General features: G+C 51.7%; 1 protein-coding gene and 1 long non-coding RNA gene across 2 annotated transcripts; one reads left to right on the top strand and one right to left on the bottom strand.

The window, feature by feature from the left end:
* On the bottom strand, positions 1 to 777 carry LOC113972300. Its single transcript, XR_003535838.1, has 2 exons — positions 507 to 777; positions 1 to 290 (listed from the first exon to the last, which is right to left on the bottom strand). It is a non-coding gene; the product is annotated as an uncharacterized LOC113972300 (long non-coding RNA).
* An 11,414-nt stretch (positions 778 to 12,191) lies between these two features.
* On the top strand, positions 12,192 to 18,093 carry DDOST (dolichyl-diphosphooligosaccharide--protein glycosyltransferase non-catalytic subunit). Its single transcript, XM_027693186.1, has 11 exons — positions 12,192 to 12,343; positions 13,667 to 13,777; positions 14,032 to 14,118; positions 14,424 to 14,527; positions 15,322 to 15,416; positions 15,756 to 15,849; positions 16,273 to 16,421; positions 16,708 to 16,855; positions 16,982 to 17,102; positions 17,405 to 17,511; positions 17,594 to 18,093. Exons 1-11 carry the CDS (start codon positions 12,205 to 12,207, stop codon positions 17,741 to 17,743), a joined length of 1,305 nt encoding a protein of 434 aa, XP_027548987.1. The 5' UTR covers positions 12,192 to 12,204; the 3' UTR covers positions 17,744 to 18,093.
* The last annotated feature ends 778 nt before the right edge of the window (positions 18,094 to 18,871 follow it).

Here is an 18,871-nt window from a genome sequence, read left to right as displayed (position 1 = left end):
TAATTAAGTGCTTTAATGAGCTCAGATAAGTGTTCCCATGGCTGACAGAAGTGCTCTGTTGGAAGCTGAGCACCAGAACATGAAAGTTATGTGAGGAATATGGAAGCCAAGAGGAGATTTTGAGGGACTTTGGTGGAAGTTCAGAAGCAGGATCCATTTGTGCCCATTGTGGGATGGGACAGTGGCCGGGAGCTCAGCAGCAGCTCTGTGAAAATCCTTCACTGGACAAAGGTGGAATAAAGTGCCCATGGGGCAATTTCTTCCTCATCCTCTTCATCTCACAGTCGTCTCTAAAGCAGGAGGATTCAGAGCATTATCCATGTTTAATCTGATCCAGTGGAGCCACGGATGATCTCATTATCTGCCTAAACCAAAACAGCTCATCCTTTCTGAGGGGACACAGCAGATATTACTCCCCATGGGAATGTGTGGGGAAGTTTCCAGGTTCACAGGAGAGTCAACTCTCCCAAAATCCTAATCAAGAGGTTGATCTTTGTTAAGTTTACCTCTTGGTGGCTTTACAGATCCTTTTGCAGGTATTGCTGGAGGGAGCTGCACGTCTCCTGTCCCGATTTACTTCCCTGGTGAATAAAACCAGGGCAGGAGCACCATGAGAGGCACGGGGATGGCGACAGACCCAAACTGACTTATGGGGCAGGTATTTTTAAGGGGTTTCTGGCTCCGAGGGAGGCAAACCCCTCTCTGCCTCACGTTCCAGGCGTGCCTCGCCTGTCGAGTGCGGAGGGAGGGTGGGAGAAGGGGACTTTCTTTGCTGCAGTTCCCCATCCTTTGTTCCACATCGGCGGTGACACGGGTTTCCATGGCAACGCAGTTGGCACTGGGAGGGCAGGAGCTGGGCAGAGCAGTTTCCAGGGTAACACTGTCACACTGCCTGTTGCTGCCTCCACCGAGGAACTGAGGGAGTCGTGTCCTGCTTCTGTGTTCCCCAATTCTCCCCCAAAATCCCATTTCTGTTCGTTCCTTCGCCTCTCACTCCCAGTGACTCCAGCCCTGTCCTTGGCTGGGTGTTCCTTGGGGACACCCCCAAACTCAGCCGGGCCAGTCCCAGGTTCTCCTGCAGCACAGACCAGTCACAGTGTATGAACAGTCAGTCTGTGGCTGTACCTGGATCCATCTGGGGCAGCCACACCTTTGGAACGAGGCTAAATCCCACCCAGTTTAGTTTTCAGCCACTTCTGCTCTGTTGTGTGCAGACTTTTTAACAACACTATTTTATAGAATCACAGAATCACAGAATCACTGAGGTTGGAAAAGACCCTCAGGATCATCGAGTCCAACCTTTGACTCATCCCCACCTTGTCCCCAGCCCAGAGCACTCAGTGCCAGGCCAGTCCTTCCTTGGGCACCTCCAGGGCTGGAGACTCCACCACTGCCCTGGGCAGCCCCTTCCAGTGTTTAATCCCCCTTTCCATGAAGAAATGCCTCCTGGTGTCCATCCTGAACCTCCCCTGGAGCAGCTTGAGGCTACGTCCTCTCGTGCTGGATGAGAGGTGTGAGCATCACTGAAGTATTTGAAGCTCCTCTTTGGAATTCAGTGCCAAATGTGGTCTCTGTCACTCTGGGACACCCAGCCATGACAACCCTATCTCTATATCCCAGCTGACACGATAAAGATAGTTTTGGTGATGAACTCAGCAAACGTGGGGCGTAACAAAGCTGTGGAAAATTAATTCAGCTCATTTAAAATTCCCAGTGTGGAGGGGGCTGGTGTAGGAGTGCAGGGATCTCTGGATTATTCTGTATTTTTATGTAGGTTTGATGGGTAATTCAGGAGTTTGGATGCTTCCATTGTTTATTAATGTTCTGTATGAAATTTTTAATCTGTGTGGTTGATAATTACTGAGAAGGTGCTGTTGGGTATTTAACACTGTTTCAACCCAGGTGCCTGAATAGGATTTTAGAGCATCTTAAAAATGAACTAATCTGGAGGAAAACTTGACAGTTCGCTTCTGTATGATGGGGGTGATTTTGGGAATGTTGTCAGTGAGCTCAAGCCTCCAGCTCAGAGCAGAGGGTTCAGCAAAGCACAGTGAACAATATCTGGGAATATTGAATCTGTGCTTTGATAGTAAAAAAAGCTCCCTATGACTGAGGAGATCTTAGAGCCTTTGCCATAATAGGTGAAAAGTGTTCAAGTTTTTGTTTAAAATATGCAGCTTAATAATAGAGGAGGTGGAGGGCGGGGAGGAGCCGGGTTCCTCCTGGCCTGGGGGATGTTTGAATCAACCAGCAACTTTTAACTTGAATTATTTTGAGCCACGACAGTGTTTCCCTCTCTTTGTGTGGTTTTATTCCTCCTTCAGAAACAAGGCTTTTTGGTGGCAGCCAGATGGAAGTGCCCAAGGCCAGGTTGGATGGGGCTTGGAGCAACCTGGGCTGGTGGAAGGTGTCCCTGCCAAGTGCAAGTCAGATAATTTCACCCAATAATCCCTTTATTGAAGTCTGTGTATCTTTTTTAAAGATGGAATAAAAGAACCCTTTAATGACGTTTTAGTGAGTAATTTTCCTTTCTTGAGTGTCTTATTTCCACTGGCAGCTGATAGAGCTGAACACAGACCTCGGGAGGGCTTTTCTGGGAGCAGAAAAGGATTAATCTCTGCCTTGTCTTTGACCCTGGCTGGGAACAGCTTGGCTTCATTTTCTTCAGCTGTTTCAGTCATGGGGAAAGTTACACAACGTCTTCCTAAATTGTGGTTCCAGATGTTGATGACAGCACCTCATTTTCCACCATCCAAAACGTAGGTGTGGGATTTGGGGAATTTCTCAGTTAGCACAGACAGTGGATGCATTATGTGGGTCTCTAAAATTCCAATTTTAATCTCAACAGGGAAAAGGGAGTATTTACACTCCCCTTTCATGCTCCAGACTGGTGCAAGCCTCTTCATCTGACCTGAATTTCTCTGATTTAAAGCTTTGAAAATGTTACATGGATTGGGATGGCAGGTGGGAAAACCTGCAGGATTGGCATTTAAAGACAGCTGGGATATTTGAGGAGAAAATTGAGGGCTCTGGCACAATCCCCATAACCAGATGGTTCTACTGGGTGATCATTAATTTAAATAGTTGATGAAGTTGGTATTTCTGTTGTGAAATAGTTTTTGTGAAGAGATGCTCGGAGAAGTTCAAACTTCTTTGCTGGCTGAGCCTGTAGTAAATTCTAATTTAAAAAGGAGTGGATATTTTGAAGGATCTCTGCAATATATGGACTAAATTACTCCTTTAAGTAACAGATTCAGGAGTTATAGCAAATACCAGGCTCTTGGCTGCAATGGCCAAGTGACCATCAGTATTTTTACCATATCGCAGATGTTTTATTCCTTTAAATAAAAAGAGATTAAGGATTGCATTGTTAATGAGAAACATTGCAGATTTGGCCTGTGCTTGTGCCACCAGCCCTGGTTGACGGGCTGCAGGGGAACTGGGGAAGATTTCAGGCTGCTGGAGTCCCTGTTACACCATGGGGACTAAACCACTGAGCTCCAAGCTGGAAACAAATTGCCTCCCTGGGTAAAATGATGGAACCAAAACAACAGGAACCAAAACAACTTTTTAATTGCCTGGCAGTGTTTACGTGAACTTGAGGAAGGAGGGAAGGAGTTAGAAATCTATTTTTTGTGACTATCCACTCACCCCAGCGCCCAGAAAAGGCAGTGACAGGGTGTTTTAATTTTTAATCCGTTTGTTGTGTTTTTGTCCCAATTCTCCCATGTCTTGACACGCCAAAAAGATCTGGAGTGAAACGAGTTTGCTCGGGGGCAAACGTTAAGTTCCACAGTTACCAATCTATTGTTGTAACAGGAAATATCCCAGGGCAACAGATTTGAGAGTTTTTTGGTGTTTACCTATGAAGCTTTATCTTTCCCCTATGAGTCATCTGATTCATTGCTCATGTTTAGGCATTGCCCAGAGCCACAAAACAGAACTCTGACTCCATCCCAGGCCAGGTTTTGTAGAAGTCTGACTGGAAAAGGGTGGATTTGGTTAAAATCTTGATGCTTTCTGGGCTTGGAATGCTGAAGGAGCTCTTCCCTTGAATTTGAGTTGCAATCTTCAGGAAAGACTGGGATGTGGACACCCAAAACTGTGGCCCAGCACTTAGGACAGTAGTTCTAGGACTGTGTGTCCAACTCTTTGCTCTGCATGAGGCTGGGAAAGTTCAGTACCCAGTGAAATGGGGGGTTCCCAAAGGAACCAGATGCTCCCTGGGAGGGAATGTGTGTTATTAATTAATCACGTTAATCCACCCTCAAAGGCAGGTCAGGAAGCAGGTATAACATGTGTGAGGTGTGTCCAGCCAGCTGGGAGCTTCAGCTCTCATCTGCTCTTGCCCTGAGGTGGGAAGGCAGCAGCTCCTCCCTGGGATCCATCTCCTCATCTGGGTGCTTCGGGCTGGGAGCAGTCCTGAACTCTTGCAGTTTCCCTGTTTCTTGCCTGTGTTCCTTCGTTTTACTCCCTCACTGGGAATACCATGAGTCGAACACTTGAAGGAGCAGGGCAGGAGCTGTGCCACAGCAGGGTGGGAGCTGTGCCACAGCAGGGTGGGAGCTGTGCCACAGCAGGGTGGGAGCTGTGCCACAGCAGGGCAGGAGCTGTGCCACAGCAGGGTGGGAGCTGTGCCACAGCAGGGCAGGAACTGTGCCACAGTGTGGTTTCACAGCTGGCCTGGCTCCTGGGACCTCGATGGGACCCAATAGGATGTGCTTTTTCTCTTGAAGCACAGCAAGAAACCTCTGGAACACGTCCATTGACCAGGGCAGGGCGGATTCCAGCCTTGAGAAAAGCCCCAGTTTGGGCATTCATGGAGAAACTGTTCACCAGTGTGATGTCTACTCCAGCCTTTCTACATTAGCCTGTAGAGGAACCTTGCTGCCTGTCACCCTGTCACACAGGCAGGCCAGGAGCCCTCCATAAAGCCCTGCTCCAGCTGCTGCCCACTGGCTCCTCATTTCACACTCCTCCTTTCTCTCTCTCCACTTGTCAGACACTGCTCAACTTCCTGCAATCACAGAATCCCAGAATGGTTTGGGTTGGAGGGACCTTAAAGCTCATCCCATCCCACCCCCTGCCATGGGCAGGGACACCTTCCACTAGCCCAGGTTGCTCCAAGCCCTGTCCAACCTGGCCTTGGACACTTCCAGGGATGGGGCAGCCACAGCTGCTCTGGGCAACCTGGGCCAGGGCCTCCCCACCCTCACAGGGAAGAATTCCTTCTGTGTCTCTCACCTAAGTTTCCCCTCATGAAGCAATCTGAAAAGGAAAAATGTTGTATAAACTCATGGTCTGATCATGTGACTTTGGTTGAAATTCTAAATTCTGGGGAAATCACAGAATCACCAAATATTCTGAGCTGGGAAGGACCCCCAGGAATCATCAAGCCCAAAATATATGGAGAGGGGTGTGTGTGGTAGGGTGTTCAGAGCTCACTGGGAGAGTAAGAACAGGCACGAATTTTTACTGTGGATCCTGTTCAGGAAAGCACTGAAATGTGTAGTGTTAAGATTAAGTAGATATTTATTTACTTAAGGGAGTCAGGGCCCCAGTGCAGACAAAGAACAGGGCTTGAACAGGACATGATGCCAAGAGACTCCTGGTTCTTAACTGTTGAGATGCTTCCTCCTGAGAAGAGCCTGACCTGGAATTATTTCCTTGCAGATGAGCAGGAGCAGGACCACCTTAGGGCCACAAAACTCATTTGGGCTGAACAGATGGGTATGAGAGATTTGTCTGGTAGGAGACATGTCAGAAAAAAGAGGTTTATACACACAAAACATTCACGAGGTTTCACCTCAACCTTTCCCTTGCCTGTTGGAGGAAGAGTTCTGCATTCTGGTAACAGACTCTTCCTTTGCTGTGGCCAAATTGACCTTATTCCACTGGCAAAGACCATCTCAATCATTCAGTCTTTTCAATAATGACAAATCCTGCTAGAAAACACTGACACAATCCAAATCCTCGGTTATTCTTCATCACTCTGGCTAGAATTTGGTCAGTCACAGAACAGAGGTTTCAGCTGGCAGAGCTGCAAAAGAAATAATACTGTAAAATTCTTTATTAAATATATATATGTATATTTTCAAGGTGAGCATTCTGCCTCTGTTCTCCAACATTCAGTTTTCAACACAACAAGAGAGGTTTTGCCCTGCTGGCAGTGCTTGAGGACTCAGCCCAGCATCAGTGCACTTGCTCTTTCCTCTGGAGCAGGAATAGCAAATGTGGGAACAAATGGGGAAGAGCAGTTTTTAGGGAGCTGGTCAGCTCTGGAGAATTATCCCCTAAAAAAGGGCCAACTTTCAGCACAGGAATAAGGCTGTAGGATGACTTCTTTCCCCCTTTCTGCCACCTTTCAGAAACAGCTGTGAAGAAAGAAGGGAATTTCCTTGCACCTTTCATCTTCCCAGTGTCTTTTGTCTCCCAAATCTGTAGCATAGCCCTGGAAACAATTCTCCTGTTACTCTGTGAAAGAGATATTTATAATTATAAATGTCATATAATTATATTCACTTTCATACCCCTGAATCTTGAACCTCTCCCCCTCTCCCCACACCCACGGAGCCCTGGGCCAGTGGGTGTTTTGGCAGTGGAGCTCCTGGCACGGGAGCAGGGATTGCAGGAGTACAGGGATTGCCGTGTGCTTTCCTGGCAGATACAGGTTCTTTGCTCTTTTTCCAGGAATTCTACAGGCAATCCCACCCAGTGACTGCCAGTGATTTTTATTTCTGCCTTGCTCTGTGGGGTTTCTGCCTGCTGAGGCTGCTCCCCTGGGAGCAAATCCAGCTCCCCTCCTCAAACCCCAGCTCAAAGTAAGTTGGGAGAGGATATCCCGGAGTGGCTTTCACTAAAGCTTATATTTTTTTTATAACAATCATTACAAATACTGTTCAGCCTTTCCAGAACACTTCTCTTGCTATTTTCTGATCCCTGGACTTCTCCTAAGGACAGACCCTGTGTTGATGGAGGCCTTATTACAACATCACTTTGTCTCAGTATAGTTCCCACCTCTCTGGAGGTGGATTGGAATGGATTCCCAAGAAGAATTTTGAGGTAACTACATGTGAAACTGTCAGAGGAGAGAGAAATAGAGAGGAGGAAAGCATTAATTAAAGATGTTAGGAACAGTAGAGGGATGAAGAAGCAAAGATTTTTGAGTCTTAAATATAAGTAATTCTCCCAGTAAAGCTTGAGGCTTCGGGGCTGGGGTCTTACAGCAGCCAAAGGTCACTGCTGGACAAAAAGGGTCAGGACAATGGTCTTGCTGCCCATGGAGTGCCCTGGGAGGCCCATCATCTGCACCTGAGACACTGAGGCTGTGGGCTTGCTTTCCTGGGGGCAACAATTTACAGGGATGTGAGAGGATCCACATCCAGCAGGGAGATGGTGTGGATAATCCACCAGGAGGACAAGTGCTCCAGCACATTTGCTTGCAGTGAAGTGGCTGCCACAGCCACCCTCGGCTGGGGTGTGGGAGTGCAGTGGGACCAGGACAGAGCAGTGACCTCTGGAGCTCAGCCCTCTGCTCCACAGACACCCTGGGACCTCCAGAGACACCCTCACCTCCAGAGACCTCTGCCCTCAGCCAGGGAAAACTCCCAGCCACTTGGGCAAAACTCCAGGCTTTCTTCAAAAATGAGGTGTTTCATTGCCTTGGGAAGAGGATAAAGCTGGGACAGCTCCTTTTCCTCTTGAAAAAGGTCCTTTTAGGGCACATGGAGCTCTCTCCTGTCCCTCCAGGTAAGGCAGCATGTCCTGCTGTGCGTGGATGGAGGAGAGCAAGTGCTCCATGACCCTCCCCATCACTGAGGCCACTTTTGCCTCCAACTCGTGCATCTGACAGTGTTTGCAACACATCAGCCAAAACTGACAGCAAAATTTCCCAATAATTCCGTTTTAGGGGCATGTTAGACCCAGGGCTGGGATGTAAGAAGTGCAGGTTTGAGGGTCGTGCTCAGCCCATCTTGGAGGAGACCTGGTTTGAGGGTTTTCTTCTGGGCAAGAGCTGACCCGAGAGAAATCCCTCAGCCAGAGTTTAACACCTCATATTGAAACAGTACAGGGGCTCAGGCTGTTCCAGAAATATGCAATTTAAGCAAATTCTGCTGATTTCTCGCTTACCCCTTTGTGGGGAAATATGTTAAAATGAGAAATGCTCAACCAGAGTTGGATTGTGCAAAGTTCTGTAGGCTTTTAACCACTGTTCCAGCTTTCCTGTGGTGTGTGCTCGCTCTGCTGGGCCTCTCCTGGCTCAAAAAGGAGCTGCTGTGAAATGCAGAACAGCAGTGCTTGTAATCTGTGGGCAATTCTATCAATGCAGAGATCTCCAAAGAAACCCTTCTTTTTATTACATATCAATTGTTAACAGTCCTATTGCAGGACTCTTGTCCTATAGCAGGGCATAATCCTACTCCTTTTGTGGCCAACAAGGGGAAATGCTCTTCTAATTACATTGTTAAATCCCAGTTCTGTGCAGATTGGGCAGGAGGGTTTGGTTCTGCAGGCGTGGGGATTTCAAAGCCGCCTGCTAAAGCTTTACACCCCGGGGCAGCTCAGCAGAGCAAGGGCTGAATCCGGGGATTCAACCACCGATTAAGCAAAGAAAAGGGAAGGTTACCTGGCAGGAGCAGTGCAGCAGAATAGCAGGTCAGTTCTGGGGGAGAATGAGCAATTTTGGAGGGTTTGGAGATAATTAAGAGGCTGTTATCAGCAAAGGGGTTATCAGCCAGTTTGAGCCAGTGCTGGCCAACCTGGGAAATCTGCTCTGCTCCAGATCCTGTGCAGACAAAGGGAATGGCTCTGGAGCACGGCTTTATTCCCATATCAGAGTATGATTTCAAATACAGGTCTGTGCCAGGGCTCCATTAGCAACACTGAGGTCACAAATCATCAACCCTGGCTGATACTGCCCCAAAATGGAAACCAGACTGTGGCTTCCAGCTCTACCACTCCCACAGCCACCATTTTAAATTATTCTCTCTGTAATTTTAGAACCATCTGTGTGTCTTTCCAAACCAGAAATAAGAACTGAAATATAGCAATATATTCAATATTTATTTCTATAAGAATTTAAATATAAATTCCACAAAACAGGGGTTTTAAAGAGAATTTTGTGAGTGTAGAAATGGATTTTCAGACATACTTGTTGACTGAGGTGCTCGGGATGTCCTGTGCTTTGCCTTTGTGCAGTATTTTGCCCAGAGAAGCTGTGGCTGCCCCATTCCTGGAAGTGTCCAAGGCCAGGCTGGAGGGGGCTTGGAGCAACCTGGGCTAGTGGAAGGTGTCCCTGCCCATGGCAGGGGGTGGGATGAGATGAACTTTAAGGTCCCTTCCAATCCAAACCATCCTGGGATTCTATTTATGACAGAAACTGTTAATAAGAGCGGAATTTGCCATGTTTGCTCAGGGCAGAAAATCTTCACTGTTTTCTGTGTCTCCCTGAACGTTGTCCAGGAAAGGATGTGTGTCCTCCTGGCTTACACAGCTGGTTCTTGGTACCACCCAGCTCAGAGAAGTGTTTCCCTTTCCCAGGCTGCAGACACTGGAGGTGGCTGTGGGGGAGCAGGATAAAAAGAAGGACCCGAAGGAAAAGCATGAACGCCAGAAAAGAGACGTGGATGAGCAGAGGGTGCAGGTTGTGGCTGCACCACAGGGATCCAACGAGGACAGCAGTGAGCAGGTTCTCCTGAATGTCCACGACTCCATCCAGGAGGAGGTTTGAGCTCAGAGCAAGATGCTGGAGAAGATGCAGGAAAAGGTGAGGGAGTGGCTCCTTCCACCTCCATGTTCCCATTTTTTTATGTCACAGAATGCCAGCATCACTGAGGTTGGAAGTCCCATGGATCCCCCCTGTGCCCGATGCCCACCTTGTCCCCAGCCCAGAGCACTCAGTGCCACGGCCAGGCCTTCCTGGGACACCTCCAGGAGTGGGGACTCCAAACCTCCCTGGGCAGCCCCTGCCAAGGCCTGAACAGTTTCCATGGAGAAATTCCTCCTGCTGTCCAACCTGAGCCTCCCCTGGCACAGCTGGAGGCCGTTCCCTCTCCTCCTGTCCCTTGTTCCCTGGGAGCAGAGCCCGACCCCCCCCAGCTCCCCCCTCCTGTCAGGGGGTTGCAGAGCCAGAAGGTCCCCCCTGAGCCTCCTTTTCTCCAGGCTGAGCCCCCCCAGCTCCCTCAGCTGCTCCTGCTGCTCCAGCCCCTTCCCAGCTCCGTTCCCTTCCCTGCACACGCTCCAGCCCCTCCGTGTCCTCCTTGTCCGGAGGGTCCCAGCGGTGCCCCCGGGGCTGGAGGTGCCCCGGTCGTGCCCAGCACAGGGACGGGCCCGGCCCTGGGCTCACTGGCCAGACCAGTGCTGGTCCCAGCCAGGTGCCCTTGGCCTTTTGCCCCCCTGGGCACACCCGGGCTCACGTTCAGCTGCTTCCACCAGCACCCCCAGAGCCTTTTCCATCCAGCAGCAGACGCGTTTAGGGCAGTAGGTTTAGGGAATGACTCTGTCATATATTTCATACAACACACTGTTTGTGTGAGTTGCTTTTTTTTTAAATCCCAGATGCAGCAACGCTCAGGGTGGGAAATTAAGCTATTGAAACCCCAACCCCACCGGTTTTAAAGGCCGGGCTTGGAGCAGCACGTGGCTGGAGGATGTGTTGGGATGGGAGGGGATGTAACTCCCTCTACTGACCTACGGATCTGTTGCAGCTCCTGCCAGTTCTGAGCACCCCAGGTATTTTCTGGGGGAAAGAATAAAATATATAAAAGTAGTGCTCTTGAATTTTACATTTAAAATCTTCATTTTTGAAACACTCGAAAATCAGTTTTGCTCTTATTTTTGGAGGCAGAACCAGAGGAGCTTCAAAAAAATTGACATTTGCATGTACAGTCCCAAATCTGCACATGAAGGATTTGTATTTGAGTATTCCGGTTATCAAAGAAATATTGCACCTTTTTAACTGAAATAAGGAACTCCCAAGAGTTTGTTATCACTGGACACAAACCACATTAGTAAAGGTTGACTGTTCAAAACTTGGCACTGTGGAGAAACACAAGAAATCTTTCATTAAGACATGGAATAATCATTCAGATATGGAATAATCTCTCCACACAAATCTCATCTAATTTTTAACTCAGCTAGAAATCTCACCAAATATTGAAGCTTTTCTGTGTATCTTTTCATCCCTCTGCTCACAGATTCCCGTGCTTTCAGTAACTCTGGGTCTCTCCCCTACAATCCCGATGACTTGTTTTGTGTCCCAGCTCTGGGCTGCTGAGATCGAGATCCGAGACCTGCAGTGGGAGTTTGAGCTGGAGAAGATGGATTCCCTGAGCACCAGGAGCTCCCAGGAGCGAGACCTGATGTTCTGCCAGCAGCTCCTGGGTCAGGGGCAGTCCCTCGTCTGGTGTGACTGCAACTGCAGTGACCTGGAGATCAGGCACAAATCCGTCTGGGATGAGGAAACCGGCTGCTGGAAAATTCCAGAGCCTGTCATTCGAAGAACCCACCTGTCTGGTGGGAAAGGTAAGGGGAGGGTGCTGTGGGTAAGGGGAGGGTACCACAGGTGAGAGGATGGTGCTGTGAGGGACAGGATGGTCCTGTGAGCATGGGGAGGGTGCTGTGAATGTGGGGAGGGTGCTGTGAGTAAAGGGGAGGTGCTGCAGGTAAGGGGAGGGTACCACAGGTGAGAAAATGGTGCTGCAGGTGACAGGATGGGACTGCAGGTGAGAGGATGGTGCTGCGGGTAAGGGGAGGTTACCACAGGTGAGAAGATGGTGCTGTGGGTAAGGGGATGGTGCTGTGGGTAAGCAGATGGTAGCACAGGTAAGAGGAGGGTGCCACAGGTAAGGAGATGGTGCCTCAGGTGAGAGGATGGTGCGTGAGGTGAGAGAATGGTGCTGTGGGTACGGGGATGGTGCCACAGGTAAGAGGAGGGTACCGCAGGTGAGATGGTACCACAGGTGAGATGAGGTGTCTGTGGGTACAGACAACAACTCCGAGCACACCGCGGGTGTGAGCGGACCACGCCACCGCGGCCGCGCCGAGTCGCGACAGCGCTGTCGCGACAGCGCGGAGCTGTCGGGCGCTGATTGGCTGGAGGCCGCGCGTCGCTGGCGCTGATTGGCTGGAGGCCGCGCGACGCCGTCGGTGATTGGCTGCTGGGCTGCCCGCCTCTGAGGGCGCTCCCCCGTGCCAGGGTCCAAGATGGCGGCGGCCGCGCTGTGCCTGTGGGGGCTCCTGGCGGGGCTGGCGGCGGCCGCTGAGGGAGGGCCCCGCACGCTGGTGCTGCTGGAGAACGGGAACCTCCGCGACACGCACTCCATGTTCTTCCGCAGCCTCACGGGTACGGGAGGGAGTGGCTGGGCGCGGGGAGGGTGTCGGGGGTCAGGATGGGGGAGGAGGGTGGGGTTACCTGAAGGAAAAGGGGATGTTTGGGCTCCCCTGGTCATTGTGAGGGGTGAGATTGGGGTTACCTGAGGGAAAAGGGGTATTTGGGTCAGAATGGGGGAGGAGATTGGGGTTACCTGAGGAAAAAAAGGTGGTGTTTGGAGTCCCCTGGTCAGAATGGGGGAGGAGATTGGGATTCCTTGGCCAGGCTGAGGGAGGAGAGGGGTGTCCTTTGGTGGAAAGGGGCGTGTTTGGGCTCCCCTGACCAGAATGGGGGAGGAAATGGGGATCCCGTGGGGAGAGGGTGGTGGTTGGGGTCCCCAGGTCAGGCTGAGGGAGGAGATTGGGGGTCCCAGGGGAAAAGGGAGGTGTTTGGTGTGCCCTGATCAGAATGGGGGAAGAGATGGGGGTCCTGTGGGAGAGGGTTGTGTGTTTAGGGTCCACTGACCGTGCTGAGGGAGGTGACTGGGGGTCCTGTGTTGGGCTGAGGGGCAGACTGGGGTCACCTATGTCAGACACAGGAGATTGGGGTTCCCTGGTTGGAGAGGGGGGTGTTTGGGGTCTCCTGGACAGAGCTGGGGAGGAGATTGGGGTCCTCTGGTTAGGCAGAGGAGGAGAGTGGGGTTCCCTGGTTGGAGAAGGGTTGTTTGGGTGCCCTGGTCAGAATGGGGAAGGAGATTGGGGTTCCCTGAGGGAGAGAGGGTTGTTTGGGTTCCCCTGCTTAGAATGAAGGAGAAGATTGGGATCCCCTGGTCAGGATGAGGGAGGTGATGGGGACCCAACAGAGACCAGGGGTAGGAGATATGGGTTCAATGGGGGTGAGAGGGGATGGTTGGAGTCCCCTGGTCAGGCAGAGGGAGCAGGTTGGAGACCCTTTGTTGGACTGAGGGAGGAGATGGGAGTTCCCTAGGGGAGTGTTTGGGGTCCCCTGGTCAGAATGAGGGAGGAGATTGGGGTTCCTGGCGGAGATGGGGGTGTTTGTTGTCCCCTGGCCCAACTGAGGAAGGAGATGGGTGTTGTTTCCCCAGTTTTCCCTGTGTTTTGGATCCTCTGGAATGCTGGTCCCCATTTGGTAGGTGACAACATCCTTCAACATCAGGGCTCTTCAGGGGTTTATAGGGGAACCCCAAGTGCTGCTCCCAGAAAGCCCCTAAGCCAGTTTGTCCAAAACACTGCTGTTTATTGGGGGAATAAACCTCGGGATCCTGCTGGTGCTTTGCTGCTCCATGGGTGGATTTCCTGCCATGGACAAGTTGTCCCCTTTGTGTCGTGGCTGCAGACAGGGGCTTCGACCTCACCTTCCGCACCGCGGACGACGCTGGCCTGTCCCTGATCAAATACGGGGAGTTCTTGTATGACAACCTCATCATCTTCTCCCCATCCATAGAAGGTAAGTGCAGGAGGGGAAAACTCCACTGCTCTGGAGCTTGGTGGCATTTTTGGAAGGGGATTTCCAGCTGTTTTGTGAGTTTTAATTAAATTTGACACTTGAAATGCAGCCAGTAGCAAACTGCAGCTGCCTCCAGGCCTTTATTGGTGGTTCTTCCAGCCACGGGAGGGGTGATGGGGTGATTTGCCGTGGTTTTACTCTGCCAGGGGGTTATTTCTGAGTGCTAGTCATGAATTCTTGCCGTGTGCCCTCAGATTTTGGTGGGAACATCAACGTGGAGACCATCACGGCGTTCATCGACGGCGGCGGCAGCGTCCTCGTGGCCGCCAGCTCAGACATCGGTGAGTGCAGATGTTCCTCGGGGAGAATGAGTTTGTGGCAGCAACAAAAACTGAGTTCCTGCAACAAAACCTGTGAGCAAACACAGTTTCTCATTCCTCCCCTTGTGCACCTCAAGGTTTGTTCTGGAAGGAAGTGGGTGATAAATGCCTTGAGTGACACGTTCAGGGGGAGTTTAGCTGGGGAGGTCATTTTGCTCCTGGGGGTTTGGCTTGTAGAGCACTGAACACATGGATTTAAGGCTAAATTGGCTTTTTCTTTGATGTTTATGTGACATGTTGATGGAGAATCTGTTGGGTCCCTGCAGGTGACCCACTGAGGGAGCTGGGCAGCGAGTGTGGGATCGAGTTTGACGAGGAGAGGACAGCAGTGATTGACCATCACAACTATGATATATCCGACCCTGGACAGGTAAATGGTTTGCCTGCACCTTTGGGGCAGCTTTAACTGAAGCATAAAGGTTTAGAGAGAAATCCTCTGTCCTTGTTCTCCCTTTTTTCCTCCATCCCTTTTCTGCTCTCCCACCTCCCTCCTAGGAAAGTGGTAAATGCTCCGTGTTGCAGCATTCAGATCCTTCAGGTTGTAGTTTGAGTGACACTGTGATTAACACTGGATCTGGACCTCTCTGAAGTGGTGGGGGGACATTTCACCTCTGGGTGAGGTGTGCCAGACCCTGAGTGGGACACTTCAGATGTGGAAAGGGAGATCTTCAGCCCCGAATTTTCACATCAAGATTTTCAGATCAATAGAAAGATTTTCAGATCAGTATAGAAACATACACATTTCTACAATTTTTTTCGTGTCAGCCAGCACTTTAAAATCAAAGCCTATATTAAGGTCTGAGCTAAACATATTTTGCTAATTTTTATTTAAATTAAACTGTTGAAGCAGTATGTGGATTTAAGGATCCTGATTTAAGATTTAAGAATTTTATCATCCTGGTTTAGGGATGAAAGTTGCTGAATACAGGGAAGTAAAACACTGTGGGTATTGCTGTCTTTATCAAAAGGCAGTTTATATTTCCTCATGGATCAGTATTAATTTAATTTGATCATAATTAAAAATGCTGGGTTTTTGCTTTTTAATTAACTGCAACATTCATCCAACAGCTGTGATTGTAAGAATAAATTTAACTTCTAATTGAGAAGCTGTTGCCTGTCATTAGCCCCTGACACAGCTCACGCTGATCTCTCTTGTTTTCCCAGCACACTCTGATCGTGGCGGACACGGAGAATCTCCTGAAGGCCCCCACCATCGTGGGGAAGGCAGCTCTGAACCCCATCCTGTTCCGAGGAGTTGGGTGAGCAGGAACAGGGCGAGATGGGGGTTGTTGGGGAGGTGGAATTAGACCAGTGGTGTTGCTGTGAGCTGAGCACAGGGTCAGCGCTGGCACTCCTCATGTGAGCATAAGAAATTTCCCTTGATTTCAAACAAAAATGGAAGGAAACTCTCCAAAGGAGTTTAGTTGTTTACCTAGGAATGGCTCCTAACAAATTAGTGGAGTTTGACCACAGATCTTGAGGAAATACATAGTTTCTTGGCCCAGCCAAAGGGCGAGGAGGTCCGTGGGGCTGACCATTCCTCTGGATGTGGGGGTCCTGGGGGTCTTTGTGCTGCTCACTGTGGCTTTCCCTGCAAGGATGGTGGCTGATCCTGACAACCCGCTGGTGCTGGATATCCTGACTGGCTCTTCCACCTCTTACTCCTTCTTCCCAGATAAGCCCATCACTCAGGTATGCTCCTTCACTTTCTCTCCTCTTTTGAGCTGTACTTCCACAATTAAGTCCCTCAAATTTCTGCACCTTGGGAAAATGCTGGATCTCCTAATTGATTCTGGGAGGGACAGGCTGTCGGCTGCTTCCCAGCGTCGCCCTGGGAATCTTCCTCTCTGCTTCCTGCTGGTGGGAAGTGTTCAGTGCGAGGGACACATGTCCTCTGTGCTTTAGAGGAGAGGCCAGCCTAGATCAAAGCATCTCTCCTGGTCCCACCCCAGCCACAGAGGGAATCTGAATCCCATTCCTGCTTATTCTGATCCGCTTGGTTTCTCCTTAATTGCTGCCTGTGCTGATACAGCCAGACTGTCCCACCGCACAGGAAACTCTTCTGTATTCATCCCCAAAGTGCCTAAACCCTCTTGCACCCTCGCTGCCCTGCAGTACCCTCACGCCGTGGGGAAGAACACGCTGCTGATCGCGGGGCTGCAGGCCCGGAACAACGCCCGCGTCGTGTTCAGCGGCTCCCTGGACTTCTTCAGCGACGCCTTCTTCAACTCCGCTGTGCAGAAGGCCACTCCCGGCTCCAAGAGGTGCCTTGGCTTCCTGGTGTCTCCCTGGCTGGGGAATGTCTGGGGAGCGGTTCAATAGCAAAAGTCCTGGGAAACAGGCAACAAATGTTTCCGTTTTGGGAAAGAGCAGAAAGCTTGAAGTAAATTGGGGGTGACGCATTCCTTTGGCCTTATGGAGCAATGTGCTTTGGGAAGCAATTCCCTCCTTTAACCCTGGCTCAGTTTTTGTTCATTTCCCATTTATTCCTGGTTTGGCTTCGCCACGGGGTGTGTTTTCCCAGCTGTCTCAGCCTCCCTTGCTCCGCAGGTACTCGCAGACGGGTAACTACGAGCTGGCCGTGGCCTTGTCCCGCTGGGTGTTCAAGGAGGAGGGGGTTCTGCGCGTGGGGGCCGTGTCCCACCACCGCGTCGGGGAGCTCGCGCCGCCCAACGCCTACACTGTCACCGACCTCGTGGTGAGGGGGCCGGGCTGGCCTGGGCGGGAGGGCACATGGGAATTGCCTTGGGAGAGGAATCTGAGAACGTTTAGCCCGGAGTGGGTCGAGGTCCGTTCTCAGGCGCCGCTCGTTGGTGTGTCCCAGGAGTACAGCATCGTGATCGAGAAGCTCGCTGACGGCAGGTGGGTGCCCTTCGACGGGGACGACATCCAGCTGGAGTTTGTGCGCATCGACCCCTTCGTGAGGACCTTCCTCAAGAGGAATGGTAGGTGCCCCTCATGGGAGCGGTGGGGCCCCCTCAAGAGGAGCAGTAGGTTCCCCTCACAAGGAGCAGTAGATCTCCCACAAGGGAAGTGGTGGATCCCCCTCCAGAGGAGCGGTAGGTCCCCTTCACAAGAAGCTGTGGGTCCCCCCCAAGAGGAGCAGTAGGTCTCCCACAAGGAGAGTGGTGGGTCCCCCTCTAGAGGAGCGGTAGGTCCCCATCGCTGCCCTAGCCCCACACTGGGGGTGTTCTCACTGTCCCCAGCCTCTGGTGTCACCCCAGTGTCACCCCTGTCTCGCCCTCAGGTGGCAAGTACAGTGTGCAGTTCAAGCTGCCGGACGTCTACGGCGTGTTCCAGTTCAAGGTGGATTACAACCGCCTGGGCTACACCCACCTCTACTCCTCCACACAGGTGAGTGTGGCGGGAGCCAATCCCACCGTTTCCCAGGAGGAAAGGCTTCCCCCACTCCAAGGCTGCCCCACTGTCCCCCCAGGTGTCCGTGCGGCCCCTGCAGCACACGCAGTACGAGCGGTTCATCCCCTCGGCGTATCCCTACTACGCCGGCGCCTTCTCCATGATGGTCGGGCTCTTCATGTTCAGCATCGTCTTCCTGCACATGAAGGAGAAGGAGAAATCCGACTGAGCTCCCTGTGGGAGGAGGAGCCTTTTCCTGGTGCTGGGCAGGGCCGGGCAGTGCTCGGACCCCCTGTGTGTCCGTGTGAGGACTGGTGGGTGCTGGATGTGCTGCAGGGCTGCGTCTGGTCTTTTTATTTTGACACCTGGGGGGATTAATAGGAATGAAAATTAAATTTGGGGGGGATCCATTGCTGAAGTGTTTGCAAACCCAGGACCAGGATGCCTCTGGTGTTCACTGAGGAATCGTGATGTTTGTCTCGCTCTGTCATGGGAAGGGTTTGGATTGGAGTTGGTTGGAATGATTGGGATTGGAGATTAACTCACTGTTCAAAATAAAGTCTCATTCCTCTCACCCTGGATGGGAGTGAATTCATGGCGTGGGGCGTTTGGACATGTCCCCAGCCCGGAGGGATGTGTCCCCACGTCACCCTCACCCGCTCCAGGTGTTCCCCAGGGTGGGCTGGGAGGGAACAGTCAGATGGTGCCAAGGCTGATGAATGCTGTAAGGCAGAAGGGAGAATCTGGGGTGCACAGGGGAGCTTGGGGCACCCCAAAAAGCACAACAGAGGCTCTGAGGACAGGAGCCCTCCTGGGCACAGGGACCTCAGGGGACACAGGGCCACGGCAGGGGGGGCAGAAGGAACTCTGGGGACACAGGAACACCCCTGGGGGATACAGGGACCCCTGATGACACCAGCAGCAGAGCCACCTGAGGACACAGAGATCCCTGGGGACACAGGGACCCACCCCCTGGGGACACAGTGATGCTCAGGGGGTGCAGGGACTTCAGAGGACACCTGGGGACAGCAGTGACCGCCAGGGACACAGGGCCACCTGGGGACACAGGAACACCCAGGGCACAGGGACCCCTTGGGGGCACAGGAATTCCTTCGAGACACAGGGACCCCTTGGGGATATAGAGATCCCCTGGGGACACAGGGACCCCGGGACGGGCACAGTAACCCAAGGCGGGCACAGGGACCCCTTGGGGACACAGGGACCTCAGGACGGGCACAGGGACCCGGGGCAGGCAGAGGAATCCAGGGCAGGCACAGGGACCCCTTGGGGACACGGGGACTCCTTGGGGACGCAGGGACCCGGAGCGGGCACAGGGACCCCTTGGGGACACGGGGAC

This window comes from Neopelma chrysocephalum, unplaced genomic scaffold (assembly GCF_003984885.1).
Source record: "Neopelma chrysocephalum unplaced genomic scaffold, ASM398488v2 Primary Assembly neopelma1_90, whole genome shotgun sequence".
NCBI classification, from domain to species: Eukaryota; Metazoa; Chordata; class Aves; order Passeriformes; family Pipridae; genus Neopelma; species Neopelma chrysocephalum.
The sequence above is the reverse complement of the archived record's forward strand: the minus strand, read 5'-3'. Positions and strand labels throughout refer to the sequence as shown.